General features: G+C 50.4%; 1 protein-coding gene across 2 annotated transcripts in view; it reads left to right on the forward strand.

The window, feature by feature from the left end:
* MECR (mitochondrial trans-2-enoyl-CoA reductase) overlaps positions 1–16836 on the forward strand; it is a 33795-nt gene extending 16959 nt beyond the window's left edge. Inside the window, exons 4-10 of one of the 2 annotated variants that reach the window (XM_045782243.2) lie at positions 1592–1735; positions 4390–4492; positions 5563–5665; positions 6634–6707; positions 8997–9057; positions 9210–9282; positions 10666–16836. In XM_045782243.2, the coding sequence (XP_045638199.1) occupies positions 1592–1735; positions 4390–4492; positions 5563–5665; positions 6634–6707; positions 8997–9057; positions 9210–9282; positions 10666–10826 (719 nt within the window). In that variant the 3' untranslated portion in view covers positions 10827–16836. The remainder of the gene's footprint in view (positions 1–1591; positions 1736–4389; positions 4493–5562; positions 5666–6633; positions 6708–8996; positions 9058–9209; positions 9283–10665) is intronic. The other variant, XM_087858379.1, reaches the window with a different exon arrangement.
* The last annotated feature ends 490 nt before the right edge of the window (positions 16837–17326 follow it).

A 17326-nucleotide genomic window follows, 5' to 3' on the forward strand; every position in this document is an offset into this window, starting at 1 on the left:
AATGCAGCTAACAGTCGTTGCTTGGCATATCCCAACTCAATCGTGCAGCTCAACTGAGGGAAGACACAACAATTTTGACAAACTAAGTTTCTGTACGCATTAGATCAGGGTCAGCAAACTTTTTTTTGTGAGGGCCAGTTGTAAATTTTTTAGGGTTTGCAGGCCATACTGCCTCTACTTAGCTCTGCCATCCTAAACAGCCATGGACAATACCTAAGAAGTGAGCATGACTATGATCTGATAAAACTTGGTTTACAAAAACACGTGGTGAACCAGGTTGGGCCCATGGCGGTAGTTTGCCAACCCCTGCATTGGATGGTAGAGATGGTTAAGGGCCAGTTGCGCAAGAGTGAGGAACGGAAGTCCTGAGAACTAGGGCGTGGGACTTAGGATCAGTAAAGAAAACCACGGGACATTCCACATCTATGTACTAGGCACAGTGATCATCTGTACAAATGTCATTGCGTTTAACCTTCACACTATGACATGAGTGTCAAAAAAGGTGCAGTGATAATTCTAAGTTGCACAAATCGTTAATGGCAGAGCTGGGATTTTAAAACAGGTTCCCCACTCCTAAGGTCTAAGGGTTTCTACTTTAAAACCCTGAAAGCCCTTGGTTCTGACCATGGGCACTCCCCTCATCCCACCCAGCTTCTCTTAAGAAGAGGATTAGGGTCTGCCAAGCCCCAGAAATTCATGTCAAGGCTAGATTTCCATTGTCGTGCCATCAAGGGGAATTAGAAAACATGATTTCATGCATAGGGGACCCTACAGTAAGCATCTAGTGCAGAGTAGATACCGTACGTGTTGGCAAGATAAATGGGGGCCATGGTTATGAAGATGGCAATGAAGATTTGAAAACCAGGCTGGGTGGAGAGATTGCCCAGGTACCTCCTAGATTCTAAAGGAACCCTTCAGTTTTCCAGTGTCTTGTCTTCTCAGCCACAGATCTACTCTGGGACTGACGTAACCCTTAACAAAGTGTGTTCCTGCCTCCTTTCTCCACTGCCTGGTCCCTGAAGCCCACATTCTCTCCCTCCCTCCTACAACACAATTACTAGTCACCTAGGCTGTCCCCTCCTCTCCACACCTGACCATGTGGTGCCAGGGTACTGGCACTGCTAGGCGAATCCTAGCAACTGGGTGGGTGCACACACTCCAGAGCTTTGGAGGCATAGGCCAAGGACCCCTGAGGCCCACAGCCACCAGACACTGAGCCAGCAAGGCTCCAAATAGTTTCTCTAAGGTGACCTAATGAGTATGTGGTGGAGCCAAGGCTTGAATCTGTGTCTGTCTGACTCCAGGTCTGTCCTCCTCAGAGCCTCTGTTACTCAGAGTCTGGTAGTTTCAGATCCTTAGGCACCTGCTGGGCAGCATGAGCTACGTCTAATGGTAACTAATGTGGGAAATCTACCTTACGTAACTATCATGAGGACTCACAGAGATTCAAAAGGACTTCACGACCTTCCTTTTTCTCTAAGTGGTACTTGAAAGCTGACATCTTAGGCACCCGTTTACTGAGGAGGGTGACTTGGGGCCAGGTGTGGAGAGGGATCCTGTCTTACTAGCCTGGACTCATCCCCTGACTCAGGAACCTGGAGGACCGAGGCTGTGTTCAGTGAGGAAGCACTGATCAGCGTTCCGAGTGACCTCCCTCTTCAGAGTGCTGCCACCCTGAGCGTCAATCCCTGCACGGCCTACAGGATGTTGATGGACTTTGAGCAGCTGCAGCCAGGTAGGAGCCCACAGGTGCTGGGAGCAGGCTGGGATCTCCTGACTGGGAGGGGACCCAAATCCTGACCCAGAGACCGTGGGGACTTAACCTGTAAGGGGCTGAGAGGAAGCCAGGCCCCCAACCCGAGTGAGTGTGTAGTTGTTGCTTTTGCTTTGTTAGCTTGGTTCCTAGAAAACATGCTGAAACCTCATGAGGAGAACACTCTGGATAACCGCTGAAGGATCGCATTCCCTAGAGCTTGGGATGGAATTCTGTCGTTCAGCAAAAACATGGAGCTTTGCTAAGCTCTGGGATACAAAGCCAGACAAGATAGACACAGTGCCTGTGTTTCCAGTAAAATGCTGAACTTAGTAATTCCACTCAGCATTCATATGACACTTTCCAGTTCACATAAGTGCCTTTACATGCATTAAACCTTCAAAGCAGTGCAGTGAGGTTGGTATGATTGCTAGAGAGCTCGGGCCCCAGGCAGAAAACCTGGGTCTGAACCCCAGCTTCACCTCTCACTGTGAACTGACCTCTCAGATCATCACATGTGTCACCCATAAGATGGAGAGTAAGGGGTTGTGAGGGTTAACGGAGACACTGCAGTGTGACACTCAGCGCAGCGCCTGGCTCACAGCACGGTAACTCTGCACTATTTTAGTATTCTTCCTGTTCAGAAACGAGGAGACTGAGGTCCAGAGAAGGAAATTGCTTACATGAGATCACTCAGCAAGGAAACGACAAAGCCAAGTGTTCTATTCGGGGTTGCCTGAAAGCAGAGCCTGAGACAAGGACTGAGGGTGGACAGTTTGCAGGGGGAGGTGATCCCAGGAAGCAGAAGTGAGGGGATGGGGAGAGCGAGATGGAAGGAGGAAAAGTCAGAGAAGGCTGATTACTACTGTGGGCGAGCAGGGCTCAGTCTTGCTGGGAGGGGGCCTCTCAGGACCTTCATGGAACCCACCTCACAATTAGCCTCCTATTGACAGGAGGCTGGGCTCATCCCCATCGTTGGAGGGTCACCCTGCACACTGTGCATGTCCAGGGGCTAGAGAAATCGCCTGGTCTAGCTCTGCCATGTGGATGACGACACTGGGGCGGAGATGCTGGAGCACGATAAGCTTAGGTAGCCACTGCTACTCGAGGCAAAACCAGTCCAGCTTCCCGCGAAGAGAAGTGCAGGTCCTCACAGCTGTGCCAGCTGTCGTGGGAGCCTTTGGTGGAAAAAGCGAGCAGGTGACCAGGGACCTTTGCCCAGGTCCTGGTGCAGGAGGCTTTTTGGTCACCTGCATCTCATCCTGTCAGGCCTCCTCTGCTTTGGACCGCAGCTGGACATCAGGGCATTCTGACAGCTCCCCACCTCAGCAGCCCGTGGTGCATCTCTCCACTTGCCTGCCTCCGGGCAGGTGTGGCCTGGGCTAGATCCGTGTTTTCTAAGTTGTCATACCGAGCCATAGTGAGAATTACAGCTTACACTGTAATCCAGTACATAGATACATGTGAGTATGTATATGATGGAAACCAAAGTTTCATGGAGCAGTATTTACCCTTATTGTGTGTGGTGCACTATGTTCTTTCTAATTCTATTTTCTGGAATTTTAACCAAAAAAAAAAAAAATGCTGTTTGCAAACCACTGGGTTGATTTCATAACCCACTAATGGGTGACAGTCTATGTACTGACTCCTGGCTACAGAGAATGGGCATTCTTCCAGGAACTTCCCCGTGTCTGCAGCACCGGATCCCTGCATTTCAGATCACATTTCAGGCATAACAGAGCACCTTCCTGGACGCAATGGCCTCTGACTAATGAGGAGCATCCTGATGGGTGCTCCCAGGACTCCTGTCTCATGGGGAGTAAACTGAGGTCATGACCTGTCCCATGTTACGGTCAGTTACAGTCAGTGAGGGGAGCTGGGACTCACACCAGGTCCGTCTCATTTCAGAGCCCACGTTTTCCCCAGTATGCCATGCTGCCTCCCCCATTGGCTACTTCCAAAGCCAGGCCTGAGCTTTGACCACAGACTACCTTTAGGACCCTGTTTCTGGAGGTGCGGGTTTCTCCAGCACAGTTCTAAACCCATTTCAAGGCAGTGTGCCTGTACTAAGCAGCACAAAGGGGGGATATAGCGTGGCCGTGCCCTCAGGAAGCTGCAGGCTGCAGGCTCTCGCCAGAAATGGACCTATGCACCACCAAGTGTAAGCCAGGGCACACCACCTGCAGAGTGCCGGGGGAACACACACAGGGAAGATGGGAAGGAAGCCACGCCTGAGCTGTGCTTCAAAGGGTATGTGGGATTTCAAAACGAAGGAAGAGAGAAATAGGGAAACATTGCAAACCATGGAAATAGCTTAAGCAGAGATATGAGGACCTAAAAATTAGGAGGATGATGAACGATATAAAATCATTTACACAGTGGGGTCTAAATTATATACAGTGTGGACTCTGAATTGTCAAGCCCTGGGAGGCACCGTGGGTGTTGTGGAATTTTGGGGGGCATTGGGAGAAGAGTAAGCAAGACTCCAAGGTCTGAGAAGGCTCAGCAGCCAGGTCCTGGGTCATTTTGAGCCTGAGGACTCCCCTCTCTTGCCCTACAATAGGATCCCAGGCAGGAAGCGCTTGACCTGTTACAGGTCTCCCAGGCTTGACTTGGGTCTCTTCCTGGCTCCACAGGAGACTGTGTCATCCAGAATGCGTCCAACAGTGGAGTGGGGCAAGCAGTCATACAGATCGCCGCGGCCCTGGGCCTGAGGACCGTCAATGTGGTCCGAGACAGGTGTGTGGGGAGACCTGATCCCAGTGCAAGCGACTTGGGCCTTCCGCCCCACCGCCGCCCCCCTCCCGGCCCCCGCATCCCTGCAGGTGCCCCCATCTCCACCAGAGGGCGCCCGTGCATAAGCAGTCCGCCGCCACCGCCTGCCCGAAAGGAGGCCCAGGCGGCCTCTGGCTGTAGGATGAGCAAACATCCCAAATGTAAAGGGAGAGCAGGAAGGAGGTGAAGCCCGCCCTTGCTGAAGACTTTTTGAGAGTTTTTGACACTCTTGTGATAACCCATGATCTCAAAGCCATAGTTCGTATTTGGGAATCCCTGAAGCTGTTATTCCTACTGTGAACTGTCTAACCCAGGGCCCTTTCTTCCCTTGCATCTGTGCGGCACTTTGAACGGCTCTAACTAGGGATGTGAAGGAGATGGGGCAGGCTTGTCATGTCTGTTTTACGGTGAGGAAACAAGTTTCAGAGAAAGGAAGACACAGCAAGTCAGTAAAGGACTTCGCTCCCTGGCTCATGCTCTTTTCCGCCATAGCATCCAGTTGACTTTAGCCTCACTGTCAATGAACGTGGCTGTGTCTGTCATGGAAGTCCAGTCTTAGGAGGAGAATCGACGCTCACTTCCCTTCCCTGTCCCCTCAGTTGTGTTAACAAAAATTACTGTTTGTCTTGGCGAAAGAGGCCCGGAGCCACTCCTGGGCTGGAGTGTGTTTGCACAACACCCTGAAGAGCCCCTTGAAAAGCGTGGGGGAAAGGAAATGAAGTTTCTTGTTTCGGTAGGCAAAGTCAGGAAGTGAAATGGCTTCTCCCTGAGCCAGATAGTTTCTCGCACCTTTGAGCTGGCGAGGGCTATAGAAATCACCCCGCAATGCCAGTGAGGGAACTGAGGCCTGGAGGTACTGGGATGTAATGAAATCAGGTAGCCAGCCCCTCCATAAGGCCTGGCTTACACTCAATCCCAGCTTTCCACAAAAAGAAACTCGTGTTCTCACAGCTGTGTTGGAGGAGTCCTAGGAGCCTATGGTAGAGAAAGCTAGCAGGTGTGACCAAGGGCCATGGATTGTGTTTGGTTTCCAGACCTGACCTCCAGAAGCTGACTGACAGACTGAAGAGTCTGGGAGCCGAGCATGTTCTCACAGAAGAAGAGCTAAGAAAGCATGAGATGAAAAACTTCTTTAAGGTACCTAGGATGAGGGGCATTGTTCCTTCAATCCATGCTCATCTCCCTGGAGAAAGCTGACCTGCTAGAAAGGCTGGGACTGGCCCCGTTGCTCCTCTCCAAATCCTCCCTTTGTCTCTGTGGAAGGGTAAAGCCCATTCCCTCAGCCAGGGGACGGAATGCATTAAGGGCCCGGGTGCTGTGAGGGAGGCAGGAGAGACAAAGTTCAAGAAACCCTGGATGGTGTATAGGTTTGAATGTTTGTAGTGCGACACCTCAGCCCTCACAGCCAGTGTGAATCTCCGAGCTGGGAGAGGACCTGGGGAAGCCGAGGCACAGGGAGGGAAGAGAAAGGAAAGCATTTCCGAAGCACCCTCCTTACATTGTATCTGATAATCCTCACAAAAGCTCTGCAAAGTAGGTGCTGTCTCTTTTCTAGGTGAGAAAACCAAGACTCAGATGAAGGATTCTACCAAGGCAGACAGTTACAAGTCGTGGAGTCAGGGCTCTCTGAACTCACAGCCCCTTAACTTTCCAGAACTTCCACCCCCAGCACACCCAATAGGTGATCAGACCACATCTCAGCCTCCTTCCTCTGAGCCCTGGAGTGACCAAACACACACACTCTCAAGAACACATGCCTCTTAACGTTTCTGAAGCAGGAGATCAACACCTCCCACATAAACTGAGTTGTAAGTGCAGACAAGAGGCGCACTCGGGCGAACTGAAGTCCTTCGAAAAGGAATGTAGACGCCCTCCATCTGTTCTTTCCCGGAGAGGACTTTTGAACAAAATTCCAAAACAGATAACAGGATTAAGTTGATAAAGCAAAGGTCCTCCTTGGGCAGAGTTTGAAGGCATGAACGTCCCATTTTCTTCGCACCCTCCCTCTGACACGGCACTTGGGCCAGGGAAGTGCTGTTTGTAGCGAGCTTCAAAGCCCGCGCTTACAGCAGCAGCTCCCTCACTGCAGCCTCCTTATTTTCCAGGACATGCCCCAGCCACGGCTTGCTCTCAACTGTGTTGGCGGGAAAAGCTCCACAGAGCTGCTGCGACACTTAGCGTAAGTCCCTCAGCCCTGCAGGTGCACTTGGCCAGAGCTCTCCAGGCCTTTAGCTGGGAAGACTGTTAAGTGACCAAGTCCCAGTGGCCAGTGCGAGCCAAGGCCAAGTCAGCATAACCCTGAGCAGGAAACTGGGACCACAGTCCTGTCCTAGTTATCCAGGCACTTCCTTTCTCAGCCGCCTCCTTTACCAATGACCAAGAGACCCCGGAAGGAGATGGCTAAGCTTTCTGTGAAAGGGAAACAGTTAAGGATTCATAACTAGGGGAATCTTAAAAAGTCCCTTAGTCTTTGTTAGCTTTTGAATTTTTTATTAGCTTTTAAAAATAGATTCTAATTTTAGAGGTAAAATGATGCTCTTAAAACATTTTGAAAGCATGTAAGGATGCAAAGGATGGGGCGCCTGGCTGGCTCAGTTGGTGGAGCATGCCACTCTTGATCTTAGGGTTGTATGTTCAAGCCCCACGTGGGGTGTGGAGGTTACTTAAAAAATAAAATCTTAAAAAGAAAAGTACAAAGAAAAAATTAAGCACAAAGGGTCCCTATCATCCCACAACCAAGGGAGAGAAGCATTGTTGACAATATTAACAGTGCATGTCCTTCCCTTGTTTTTTCTGTTAACATAAACTTCTTGAGCTGAGGGGCGCCTGCAAGGATACTTTCCAACTAAAGCGGGAATCCCCGCAACATTAGTTGATACACACTTGCTAGCACTCACTAGCTACTGGGTACAGAAATGGCTGAGACACTGAGGGAACTCTCTAGAATTCACGGGCTAGATGGGAAGATAGGTCATGTGGTCAAAGAGCTGTTCTAGCCATCACTAAGCGCTTCCCCATGCACCAGACTGTGCAGAGTGCTTGGCTTACCCCCCCCCCCATGACCACCCAAGCGAGGGATACTATTCCCATCCCCATTTACACAAGGCCCCGAAAGGGTAATTACCTCGCCCCAAGTTCTGGGAAGTGAGAGGGCCAGGCTTAACGGCAAGTTACTGTGACTGCTGAGCACACCCCTTCCGCCCAAGTTCGGGGGACTCCGGGGCAGCCTGCCATCCCCACAGCACTCGCTCACTGTAGGAGGAGGCCTTGAGCGGGCGTTCCCAGTGAAGGCCCTGGAGGCACCAAGCCCCAGCTGTGCTACTTACTAGCTGTGGGCCTGTGGAAAGTTAGACAATACATGAAAAATGGTCCAGGCCTCCGTCTCCTCGTACAGGTTAGTCAGAAGGTTAGTCCAAGGACACCGAGGTGATGCACAAATTGCTACACAGGTGAGAGGTGGCCTTCAGTTTTCTCACTGTAAAGCCGGAGTGATAAAAGTGCGCCTCTGCGGTTACGGGAGGCTTCACCAAGCCAGTGCACGTGGAAACGCTCAGACCTGTGCCCGGCGCCCAGAAAACGCCTAGTGAACGTGAGCCGTTCTGATTAGAACAAGTGCAGTGCAGGGGGATATGGGGGGAGGCTTGATCCCCCCAGAAGCTACTTTCTGGAACAGGTGTCAGCTAAAGGGAATTTAAGACCAAACTACCCCCCAGCCTCCCAAAGAATCAGCTGCGTCCCACAGCAGCTTCTTCCATTTTGTAGATCACAAAGCACCCCCTCACCTGCCATCATCCTCCAACAAAACTCCGAAAAGAGCCCGGGAGTGGGGAGGGGAACACAGGTTAAGTCGAGCTTGGGAAGTCCTAGCTTACTTTTTTTAAAAAACCATTTGAGCCTCTCCTTTGATGGCTGGGGCGGGTGCGGGTGAGAGACAGCAGGTCCTGGCGGGCCCCGCCTACCACGAGAGGGCAGCCGCCCGCCGTCCTCTGCCCCTCCCACACCATTCCCAATGTGTGTAGCCACCTCATCTCACTGCTCCTTTGAGTCGGCGCGGACAGGTGAAGGGGCGGGGGGGTCTGCGCCAGTGTCTGCGCACTGCCCAAGGCCGCACATCTAGGAGTGGAGGGGAGCCAGGACTAATCTCACGTGGCCTGGGCTTTTCTCAGCAGAGCACGCTTCTTTGCAACACTTCATCCAAGCCCGACCGGGTGGTGAGACCAGTGAGTTCCCAACTCTGGCTCAACATAGTGTCATCTGGCGGGGGTGTTTGTCGGTCAACTTGAATAGAGATCCTTGCTTCCTGATTCATTAGCTCTGGGTTGGACCTCAGAGTCTGCAGTTTTTGAAACCTTCCCAAGGATTCTGAGAGCCAGGTTCAGGGGCCAGGGTTGGAATAGAAGTGTTCTGGCAGGACTGAGTAGGGCTCTATCTCCGCCTACACCCACTCTGTTCTCTCTGGACTCTTCAGGCCTGGGGGAACCATGGTGACCTACGGGGGAATGGCCAAGCAGCCCGTCATAGCCTCTGTGGTAAGCTGGTGGGGGAGGCAGGCGTGGACACAGGCCTGGATGCCGCAGTTGTCCAGACCCACAGGTGCCCTTGTCCCTGGAGGGAGTCTACCTCAAGCAGCATCTGAAGTGCTTGCCCTCAGAGCCCCAGGTCATCCTTCTTGTGTCCACAGAGCCAGCTCATTTTTAAGGATCTCAAACTTCGAGGCTTTTGGTTGTCCCAGTGGAAGAAGGACCACAGTCCAGGTGAGTGGATGCTGGCCCCATCACCAGGGGTCACACGAGAGGGCAGTGCCAACTGCAGAAGTGACCCGCCATCCCGAGGCCTGGACAGGTGACGAGTTCCCCAGCGCCACAACAGGTTGAAGGAAAATAGCCTCTAGCTACAGCTGCGGTCAGCAAATAGGTACTGGGCTCGACGGGGCTGGTCCCAGGGGTGGCAGCAGTGAACAAGGCAGACACTGTCCCCATCCTGAGCAGCTGCCAGTGGGGAAGAGACTGCTGTGGAAGACAGCCATGTGCAGAGAACAGACCCTGGAGCCAGCCGGCCTGGGTTCAAATCCTGCTCCCACCACTGGGAGCCACTAGGGATAGGTTTACCCAGCCTAGCCGTGGGACCTGGACAAGTTCCTTAACTTCTGTCTCACTTTAAATATCATAGTTGTCTAGATATTGTTAGCCTTTGGAGGAGGAAACTGAGGTTCAGAGTGGTTAGGTAGCTTGCCCAGTCTCCCCACGTAAGGAGTGGTGCAACCACAATGTAAACTCGTCTCTTTGACTCCAGAACCTAAGCCAGTACGCCATCTCTAGTGGACGACTGGCTGCCCAGAGTGTGTCCGCCCCACACACACACACTGAGAATGAAGAATCACGTGGAGTTTTCCAAGTGAAGGGGAGGAAAGTGGTGGCATCAGTGGCTTGTTTCAGGCTGGAAAAGTAGCCTGTGGAAAAGCCCATCGCAGGGAGTGGGGACCTAAACAGATAGGTTGTGACCAGATTATGAAAGGCTTTACAACCCTTCTTAAGGAGCTGAGACTCCATCTCAAAGGCAAATGAATAGCCACCGAAGTGTTCTAAACAGGGGACATGATTAGATTTGAATATTGCATGAATTGATGTCTATGAAAAACCACTTCTCAGCTGAGGCCTTCACTTCTCATCTTCCTGAAGGCCCTGGGAAGGGATGCTGGGGACCTCAACTTGTGGGGTTCTAAGGGAGTCTGGGCTCTCAGGGAAAGCTCCTTTCTCTGAGCAAAGCTCATCTGTTCCACATCGGCGGCATGCCAGGCACACCCACCCCCTCCCTGTGCCTCTTCTAGCCGCCCTGCCTCAGAGTACTCCTGCCCCTCCCACCATTCAGGACTCTCGGTTCCTCCCCAGTCAGGTTCTGTGGGTCTGAGCCCTCATCGCCACCACTCTGCCTGACCACCAGCTCCTGGGGCCACTCCCCATGTTCCTGTCCTACCCCACCAGGGATCAGGCTGCCTCCACAGCCTCCCTATCCCTGGTCAAGCCTGGGCTCTCGAGGCTTTCCTAGAGTTGAGCGCCCGCTCCTGCCACCGGAGGCAGCCCATGCTCTGTCTTGACGTGCCCTGCCACTGCACCTCTGACTTCCTCAACTTCCCACAGCCCAGTTCAAGGAGCTGATCCTCACGCTGTGCGGTCTCATCGGCCGAGGCCAGCTCACAGCCCCTGCCTGCTCCGAGGTCCCCCTGCAGGACTACCACCGTGCCTTGGAAGCCTCAATGCAGCCGTTTGTGTCTTCAAAGCAGATTCTCACCATGTGCTAATGGCAGAGGAGCCAGAGTGAGGTGGGAGGGAAGACAGATCGGCAGGACTGGTTTCTGGCGCCTGGGTCAGGGCCCTCTCAGCCTTTCCCAGGCTGCCCTGTCCTCACCTCACCGTCACTTCTGACCAAGAGGGTTGTGAAGCCAGCCAAGGCTTTCCCCAGGTCCAGCCCCAGGGTATCTAATAAAGTCAACTTCCTAAAAACAAACACATACAAACCCATAGAAGTCATCCCTGTCAAGAAGGCCCCTCATTGTGCACCTGCCATCCCCCAGCACTAAGAAGCACCCTTGCCCATCCTCCACTTGTCCCCCAGCGATGATTTCCTGGCCACCCTGAAACAAAGCAAGGGTGGGCACTGGCAGGTGCAAGAGCCAGTAGGACGCAGTCTCCTCCCCCCGGCTCTCCGCAGAGGAGCAAAAAGGAACGTCTGACTCACTCTGGGTGGTGTGTGGCTCAGTCGGGCAGGAGGAAGGTGATCTACACGGGAGAATGAATGGCAGGCTGAGGAGCCAAGGAAATGGGGTCTCAGGTGGCTGGACCACCCTACAGAATGCCCGTTCTCACTGGGAGATGTTTGTTATACCAGTGCTTCTCAGCCTGAAGTCATTTTACCCCCAGGGGACGTTTGACTGTCTGGAGACATTTGTAGTCATAGTCGGGAGAGTGCCGTTGGCATCCAGTGGGTAGAGGTCGGTGGTGCTGCTCAAACCTGTGGTGCACAGAACATTCTTCCCCAACGAGCGGTTACCCAGCCCGGCATGCTGTGGTTGAGAAACCCAGCATTAAGCCAAGAGCCCACAGCAACTGCCATGGTGATGCGTGCGCTAAACCTGTGCGAAGTACTGTGAGACCATCACTGAGGGCTTGTCCTAGGCCTGTGGTCAGGGAGCTTTCCTGACACGAAGCTTAAAATGGGCTCTGAAAATGAACAGCTTTATTCAGACAAAGAGAAGAGTTTGACATTCTGTGACTTTTTGGTGTTTGCCTTCTGATCCACTCACACAGAGCAAAAAAACAAGAGACTTTGGAATGTATTTACTGGATACCTAGTATGTGCTTGAGGCTAGGGATGCCGGTGATGAGGGAGGGGCCTGGCCCTCTCCGTGCTTAGCCCAGAGCAGGGGACAGACCTTCCCAGTATACTAATGAGGCCACTGACTCGGGTGTTCGGAGGGCCATGGGAACACAGCCGCTCTGCCGGAGGCTTGAAGGAAGGCTTCGTGGAGGTGTCATCCACAGTAAATCTTGAAGGCCAGGCAGGAAAACATGTACCAAGCAAAACCAACAGCACATGTGAGAGTTTGGAGGGCTGGGAGCCTGGCTCTGCCACCTGAGGCGGGGAAGTGTGAGGATTGAGGTGAGAACTGTGAACAGAGGTCAGAGCAAGAAGGTTTGAGAAGTCAGCACTTACCTCTCAGAGCAGGGGAGGCACAGAGGGATTTTCAGCAGCAGAGTGATGGGGAAAACTGGCTCAGGAGGCCAGAATACACTCAGGCTTAGTCGCACGCAAACATGTATGCAGCCCCCAGCATAATGCTCTTGCCTTTGGGAGCATCTTCTCTGTCCTCTGGAGAAAAGGACTTAGCTTCAGCCCAGGGTTGGGGAAGGTCTGCAGGTGTCCTCTGGATAAGAGTTGCTACCTTGTGCACCCAGTCTCAGAATCAGCCCAAATCTGCCTGAGTCCCTCCTGTCCCCTGTCCTCTATCCTTGAGGTTAGTGGGATAGCTGACTTGTACAGATGGTCAACATGGGCAAGTGAAAAAAGGCTGAGAGGGTGGGAGAGGCTGCCCAAAGATACAGGAAACAGTTAAGATGAGGTTCTTAGGGGGCCGGGCGGGGGGGGGGGGGAAGGGAGTCCACCATGTTGGGCTTAGGGGGAGTGATGAGCCTGCAGCCATGGGGAGAGTGCAGCCCCTGGTACAGACTCAGAGGAGGCAGACAGGGAGGAGGAAGGTTCATAACACCATGGTTAGAGACCCCGTGGAGGGATGTGCAAAATGTCCTGAGAACAGTAGCTCTAGGGTTCTGGAGATGACATTTGGGCTGCGCTTTAAAGGATGATTATAGTTTTCTCAGGCCGGGAAGGGAGACAAGCATAAACTAAGGGACCAGACTAAGCTGTTATAGAGGCAGGACATTTATGTTAGAATCTTCTCATTTCCCCCAAATATCCATTCTCTTCCTGAGAATTAATGCTGAAACTTTTAGGTCGGCACAGGGTAGGCTGGAATAAACAGGTTTCCCGCCTTCCTTGCAGCAAGACAGGTCTGTCCCTTGTCGTGCAAACAGAGGTGGTAGGTGTCGATTGCTTAAGAACCTCTTTAAAGTAGAGCTGGCATCCATCCTGTACCTTTTCCTTCCCTTTCCACCTTCCACCTGGCTGGGACACAGACCCGATTCCTGGAATTTGCACAGCCATCTTTGACCATGTTAAGAATGGGTCAGCGACAAGACCCAAGAAGCCTGGGCCCCAGGCACCCAGAAGCCCCAACTGCCCACCTCAGGATTTGTTTTACATGAGAAACAAGCTTCTATGTTATTTAAGTCCCTAGTATTTGGGCTTTTCTCTGAACCTAATTATAACTGATGGATATTCTCGGATTTAATTTGTATTGAAATCATTCAGTCTGAAGCTGAAAAAGTGAATTGTGGCAGTTTATGATTTTCCGCTACAGAATTTGAACTTTATCCTATTGGCAGTAGGGAACAAAAGATTTCTGAGCCAGAAGATGAGAACTGTGCTTTGGGGAAAAAAAAAAAAATTCTTCTGGCAGCAGGTTAGGGGACAGTTGGGAGAAGGGAGGCACTAAGAGATAACATCAGAAATTCCCAGGCTTCTGAATTTCAAACAAGGAAAATCCCCTGAAACTTCAAAGACCAAGATGGGGATTACCAACATTTCAGAGGCCAGCACAGAGAGGAGACTGACAAGAGACCATAGAAAGAATCGAACTTCAAATGGATCTTCTTGCTCACTTACAAGTACGGGAGGCTATTTTTCATTTTCAGCCTGAATAATTTCTCTGTGGAGTGGGGACAGCTCTTCAGGCCCACTAAGTAAACAGAATCCTTTTTAAATGACTGGAGGTGGAAACTTGGGCTCCAGGAGACTGAAAGAAGACAAACAGGCATTACCTCCTAAACTAAAGCTTGGGCACACCTGGTGGCCTGAGGCTTCCTGACCCTGGCGCTCCCTGCTTGGTATCTTCTGGGAGCATCCATCCTGCAACTACCTACAGCCACTGCCATAATATTGGTGACTGCTTTGTGACTTGGGAGATGAGATAAGTAAGCCTGCTTTCCTCTGGGAAAGACTTGAGGCCCAGAAGAAGGTTCTTGCATTCATCTGTGAGTGGCAGGCATGCCTGTCCTTGCGCCTGGAAGCTCTTGGCTGCACCTACCAGCCTCATACTTGTTGGTAGCCACTGGGCCCTGGGTAGGACACTGGGCCCAGCCAGAGCAGCTGGAAGTGGTAAAGAAGAGAGACTCAGGCCTGCGACAGCAACTGCCTGCATTTGCAGGCAGGAAAATCCTGGGAAGACAAGAGCTGACCTAAAGGTAAGGAGATGCTCGCACACCCTGAAAGAAAAGCAAGCTTTCTCTATGCCCCTAACCCTTTGCAGTGTATAAGCCCTTTTACCCATATTCCATTTGATTTTTACAACTTCCCTGTATCATTGAGATTTTAGTTAATATCATAACTTTACAGAAGAGGAGGACACCATGAGAGGCGAAGTGAGTTGCTCAGGGTCACGCAGCAGGCAGCAGATTTGGCACCAGGAGCCAGCTCCCCTGACCCTGTCTGGTCACCATACCAGTCAATCCTGATTTTTTTGGACCCACAATTGGCCTTGTGTGCCCTCTTTTCTCTGGACTCCTTGATTTTGTTCAGTGATAATTAGCATGTCAATCAGAAGAGAGTTCAAATTTCTCTGCGTCTGTGTCTCATGGGGAGGCAGGAAAAAGGAGAATCAGGAGGCCATTGAAGTAATTCAGGTAAGAGATCATTTGTTTATTCACTTAATAAACATTTTGAACACCCACTATGTGAAAAGGACTGTTATAGGTGTTAGGGATACAGTAGGAGACAAAAAACACAGCCCCTGATACCAGGTAGCTTACCTTCTAGTAGGAGAGAAAGACCATGAACAAGTGAAGAAATAATCAAGGCAACTACAGAGTATGGTAGATGCTGTGAAAGAAACAATACAATGATATCATCGTGATGGGATACTTGAGATGAGGGTAAGGAAGGTCTGAGGCCTAAATAAGGAGTCAGCCATATTGCAGACAGAGGGAACAGCATGGTTAAAAGCCCTGAGGTATGAACAATATGACAAGGCCTGCACTAGCTTAGTCAATGGGAGTGAAGTGGATGGATTCGGCAACATTTAGAAAGAAGAATCAACAGGACAGACTAGATGTGGCGGTTGAAGGTTGAACTTTAGCACTTTGCTGGATGGAAGGTGCCACTCCCTGAATTAGGAAACTCTGGAGGAGGAGCAGGGTTTAGAGACAGGCATTTCCCTTATGTGGGGCTCTCATCCCCATCTGTTTAACAGGTTGATCAGACTACATGACAACGAAGGTTAGAACCAGTTCTTAAGGATTTTATGATCCTCATACTACTAAATTCCAAATGGATCAAAGACTGCAATATACAAATAAGTCCTAAAAATAACAATAAACGATGGGAGGTGTTTTTCTTTTTAAACCTCAAGAAACCTGAGAAAAACTACAACACAAAATCCAGAATCAAAGAAAAAGGATGGAAAAATTTGACCCCATAAATATCTTATGTTTTTGCATAGCAGAAAACACTCTGGGCAAAGTCAAAAGTCAACAAACTGGGGGAAAGTATTTGTAACTCATCTAACAAAGAACTGATTTCCCTAATATATAGTGAACTCCTATGAATCAATAAGAAAATGGGCAAAGGGGGAGCCTGGATGGCTCAGTCAAACATCCAACTCCTGGTAACAGCTCAGATCATGATCTCAGGTAGTGAGATCAAGCTGAGCCTTGCATCAGGCTCTGTGCTCAGCAGGGAGCCTGCTTGAGATTCTCTCCCTCTGCCCCTTGCCTCCTCCCCCCCATCGGCTCTTGCATTGTGTCTCAAATAAATAAACCAAAAAGGTGGGGGGGGGGGTGCTGGGTCACTCAATCAGTTGAGTGGCTGACTCTGGATTTCCGCTCAGGGTTGTGGGATCAAGCCCAGGTTCTGTGCTCGGTGGGGAGTCTGCTTGAGAATTCTCTCTCCCTCTCCAAGCCCACCTCACACGTGCTCTCTCTCTCTCTCAAATAAATATATCTTTTTAAAAATTAAAAAAAAAAAAATAGGGTCACCTGGGTGGCTCAGCAGTTGGGCGTCTGCCTTTGGCCCAGGTCGTGATCCCAGGGGATCCAGCCCCGCATCGGGCTCTCCGCTCAGTGGGGAATGTGCTTCTCTCTCTGCCCCTGGCCCTGCTTGTGCTCTCTCTCACTCTCTCTCTCTCTCTCAAATAAATAAAATCTTAAAAAATAATAAAATTAAAATTAAAAAAAAAACAAGGATATAAGCAGACACAGAAAGGAAAGTATGTCTCTTAAACAGAATGAGGTTCAGTCCACTCAAAATAAGATAAATGCAAATTAAACTACCCCAAGATAGCATTTTTTCAGCTACAAGATGACAAAAGATCATAAAATTTGATAACATGGTATTGATGAGATGCAGAAACCGGTACTTATGGAAGAGAATTGAGCAATATCTATCCAAACTATACTTGCCCACACCCTTTGAGCCAACTATCCTACTTCTAGGAATAGATCCTACATATATGTATATACAAAGTTACTCATTGCAGCAGTTATAACAAATGGTTTGAACCTATCAATGTCCTTCACTAGGGCACTGATTAAATAAATTACTGTGTATAATGGTATTTTATAAGCCATAAAAATACTCCTGAGGAAGCTCCTTTTGTATTGATGGAAGGACTTTCAAAATAAAGTAAGCACAGAACTGTTCTTATAGTACACTATTGCTTTGTTTGTGTAAAATACCTCCCGAAGGACATTTAAGAAACTGATTACATTGTTTGCCTCTGGGGAGGGAAGGGAGGTGGCCAGAGGACAGAGATGGGAAGACTTTTCACTGTATTATATGAACCAGTTAATGAATTATCCTTTCAAAATATAATTTCAAGGGCCGTCTGGGTGGCTCAGTCGGTTAAGGATCTGCCTTCTGCTCAGGTCATGATCTCGGCGTCCTGGGATGGAGCCCTGTCTTGGGCTCCCTGCTCAGCGGGGAGTCTGTTTCCTCCCTCTACCCCTTCCCCTGCTTGTGCTCTCAAACTCCTTTGTGATTCTAGGTAAATTGAGTTAGTGAGAAGGGAACCAATATTTGAGTTACTACCTCGGTCCAGATGCTGTTCCAAGCAGTATATTCTTCCATATATACTACCCCATTTAGTTACCCAGCCAGTCCATTGAGATGGGATAAATTATTCTAATTTTA

The sequence above is a fragment of the Ursus americanus genome, chromosome 33 (genome assembly GCF_024610735.1).
Source record: "Ursus americanus isolate L20-20 chromosome 33, mUrsAme1.1.p, whole genome shotgun sequence".
Taxonomy (NCBI): Eukaryota; Metazoa; Chordata; class Mammalia; order Carnivora; family Ursidae; genus Ursus; species Ursus americanus.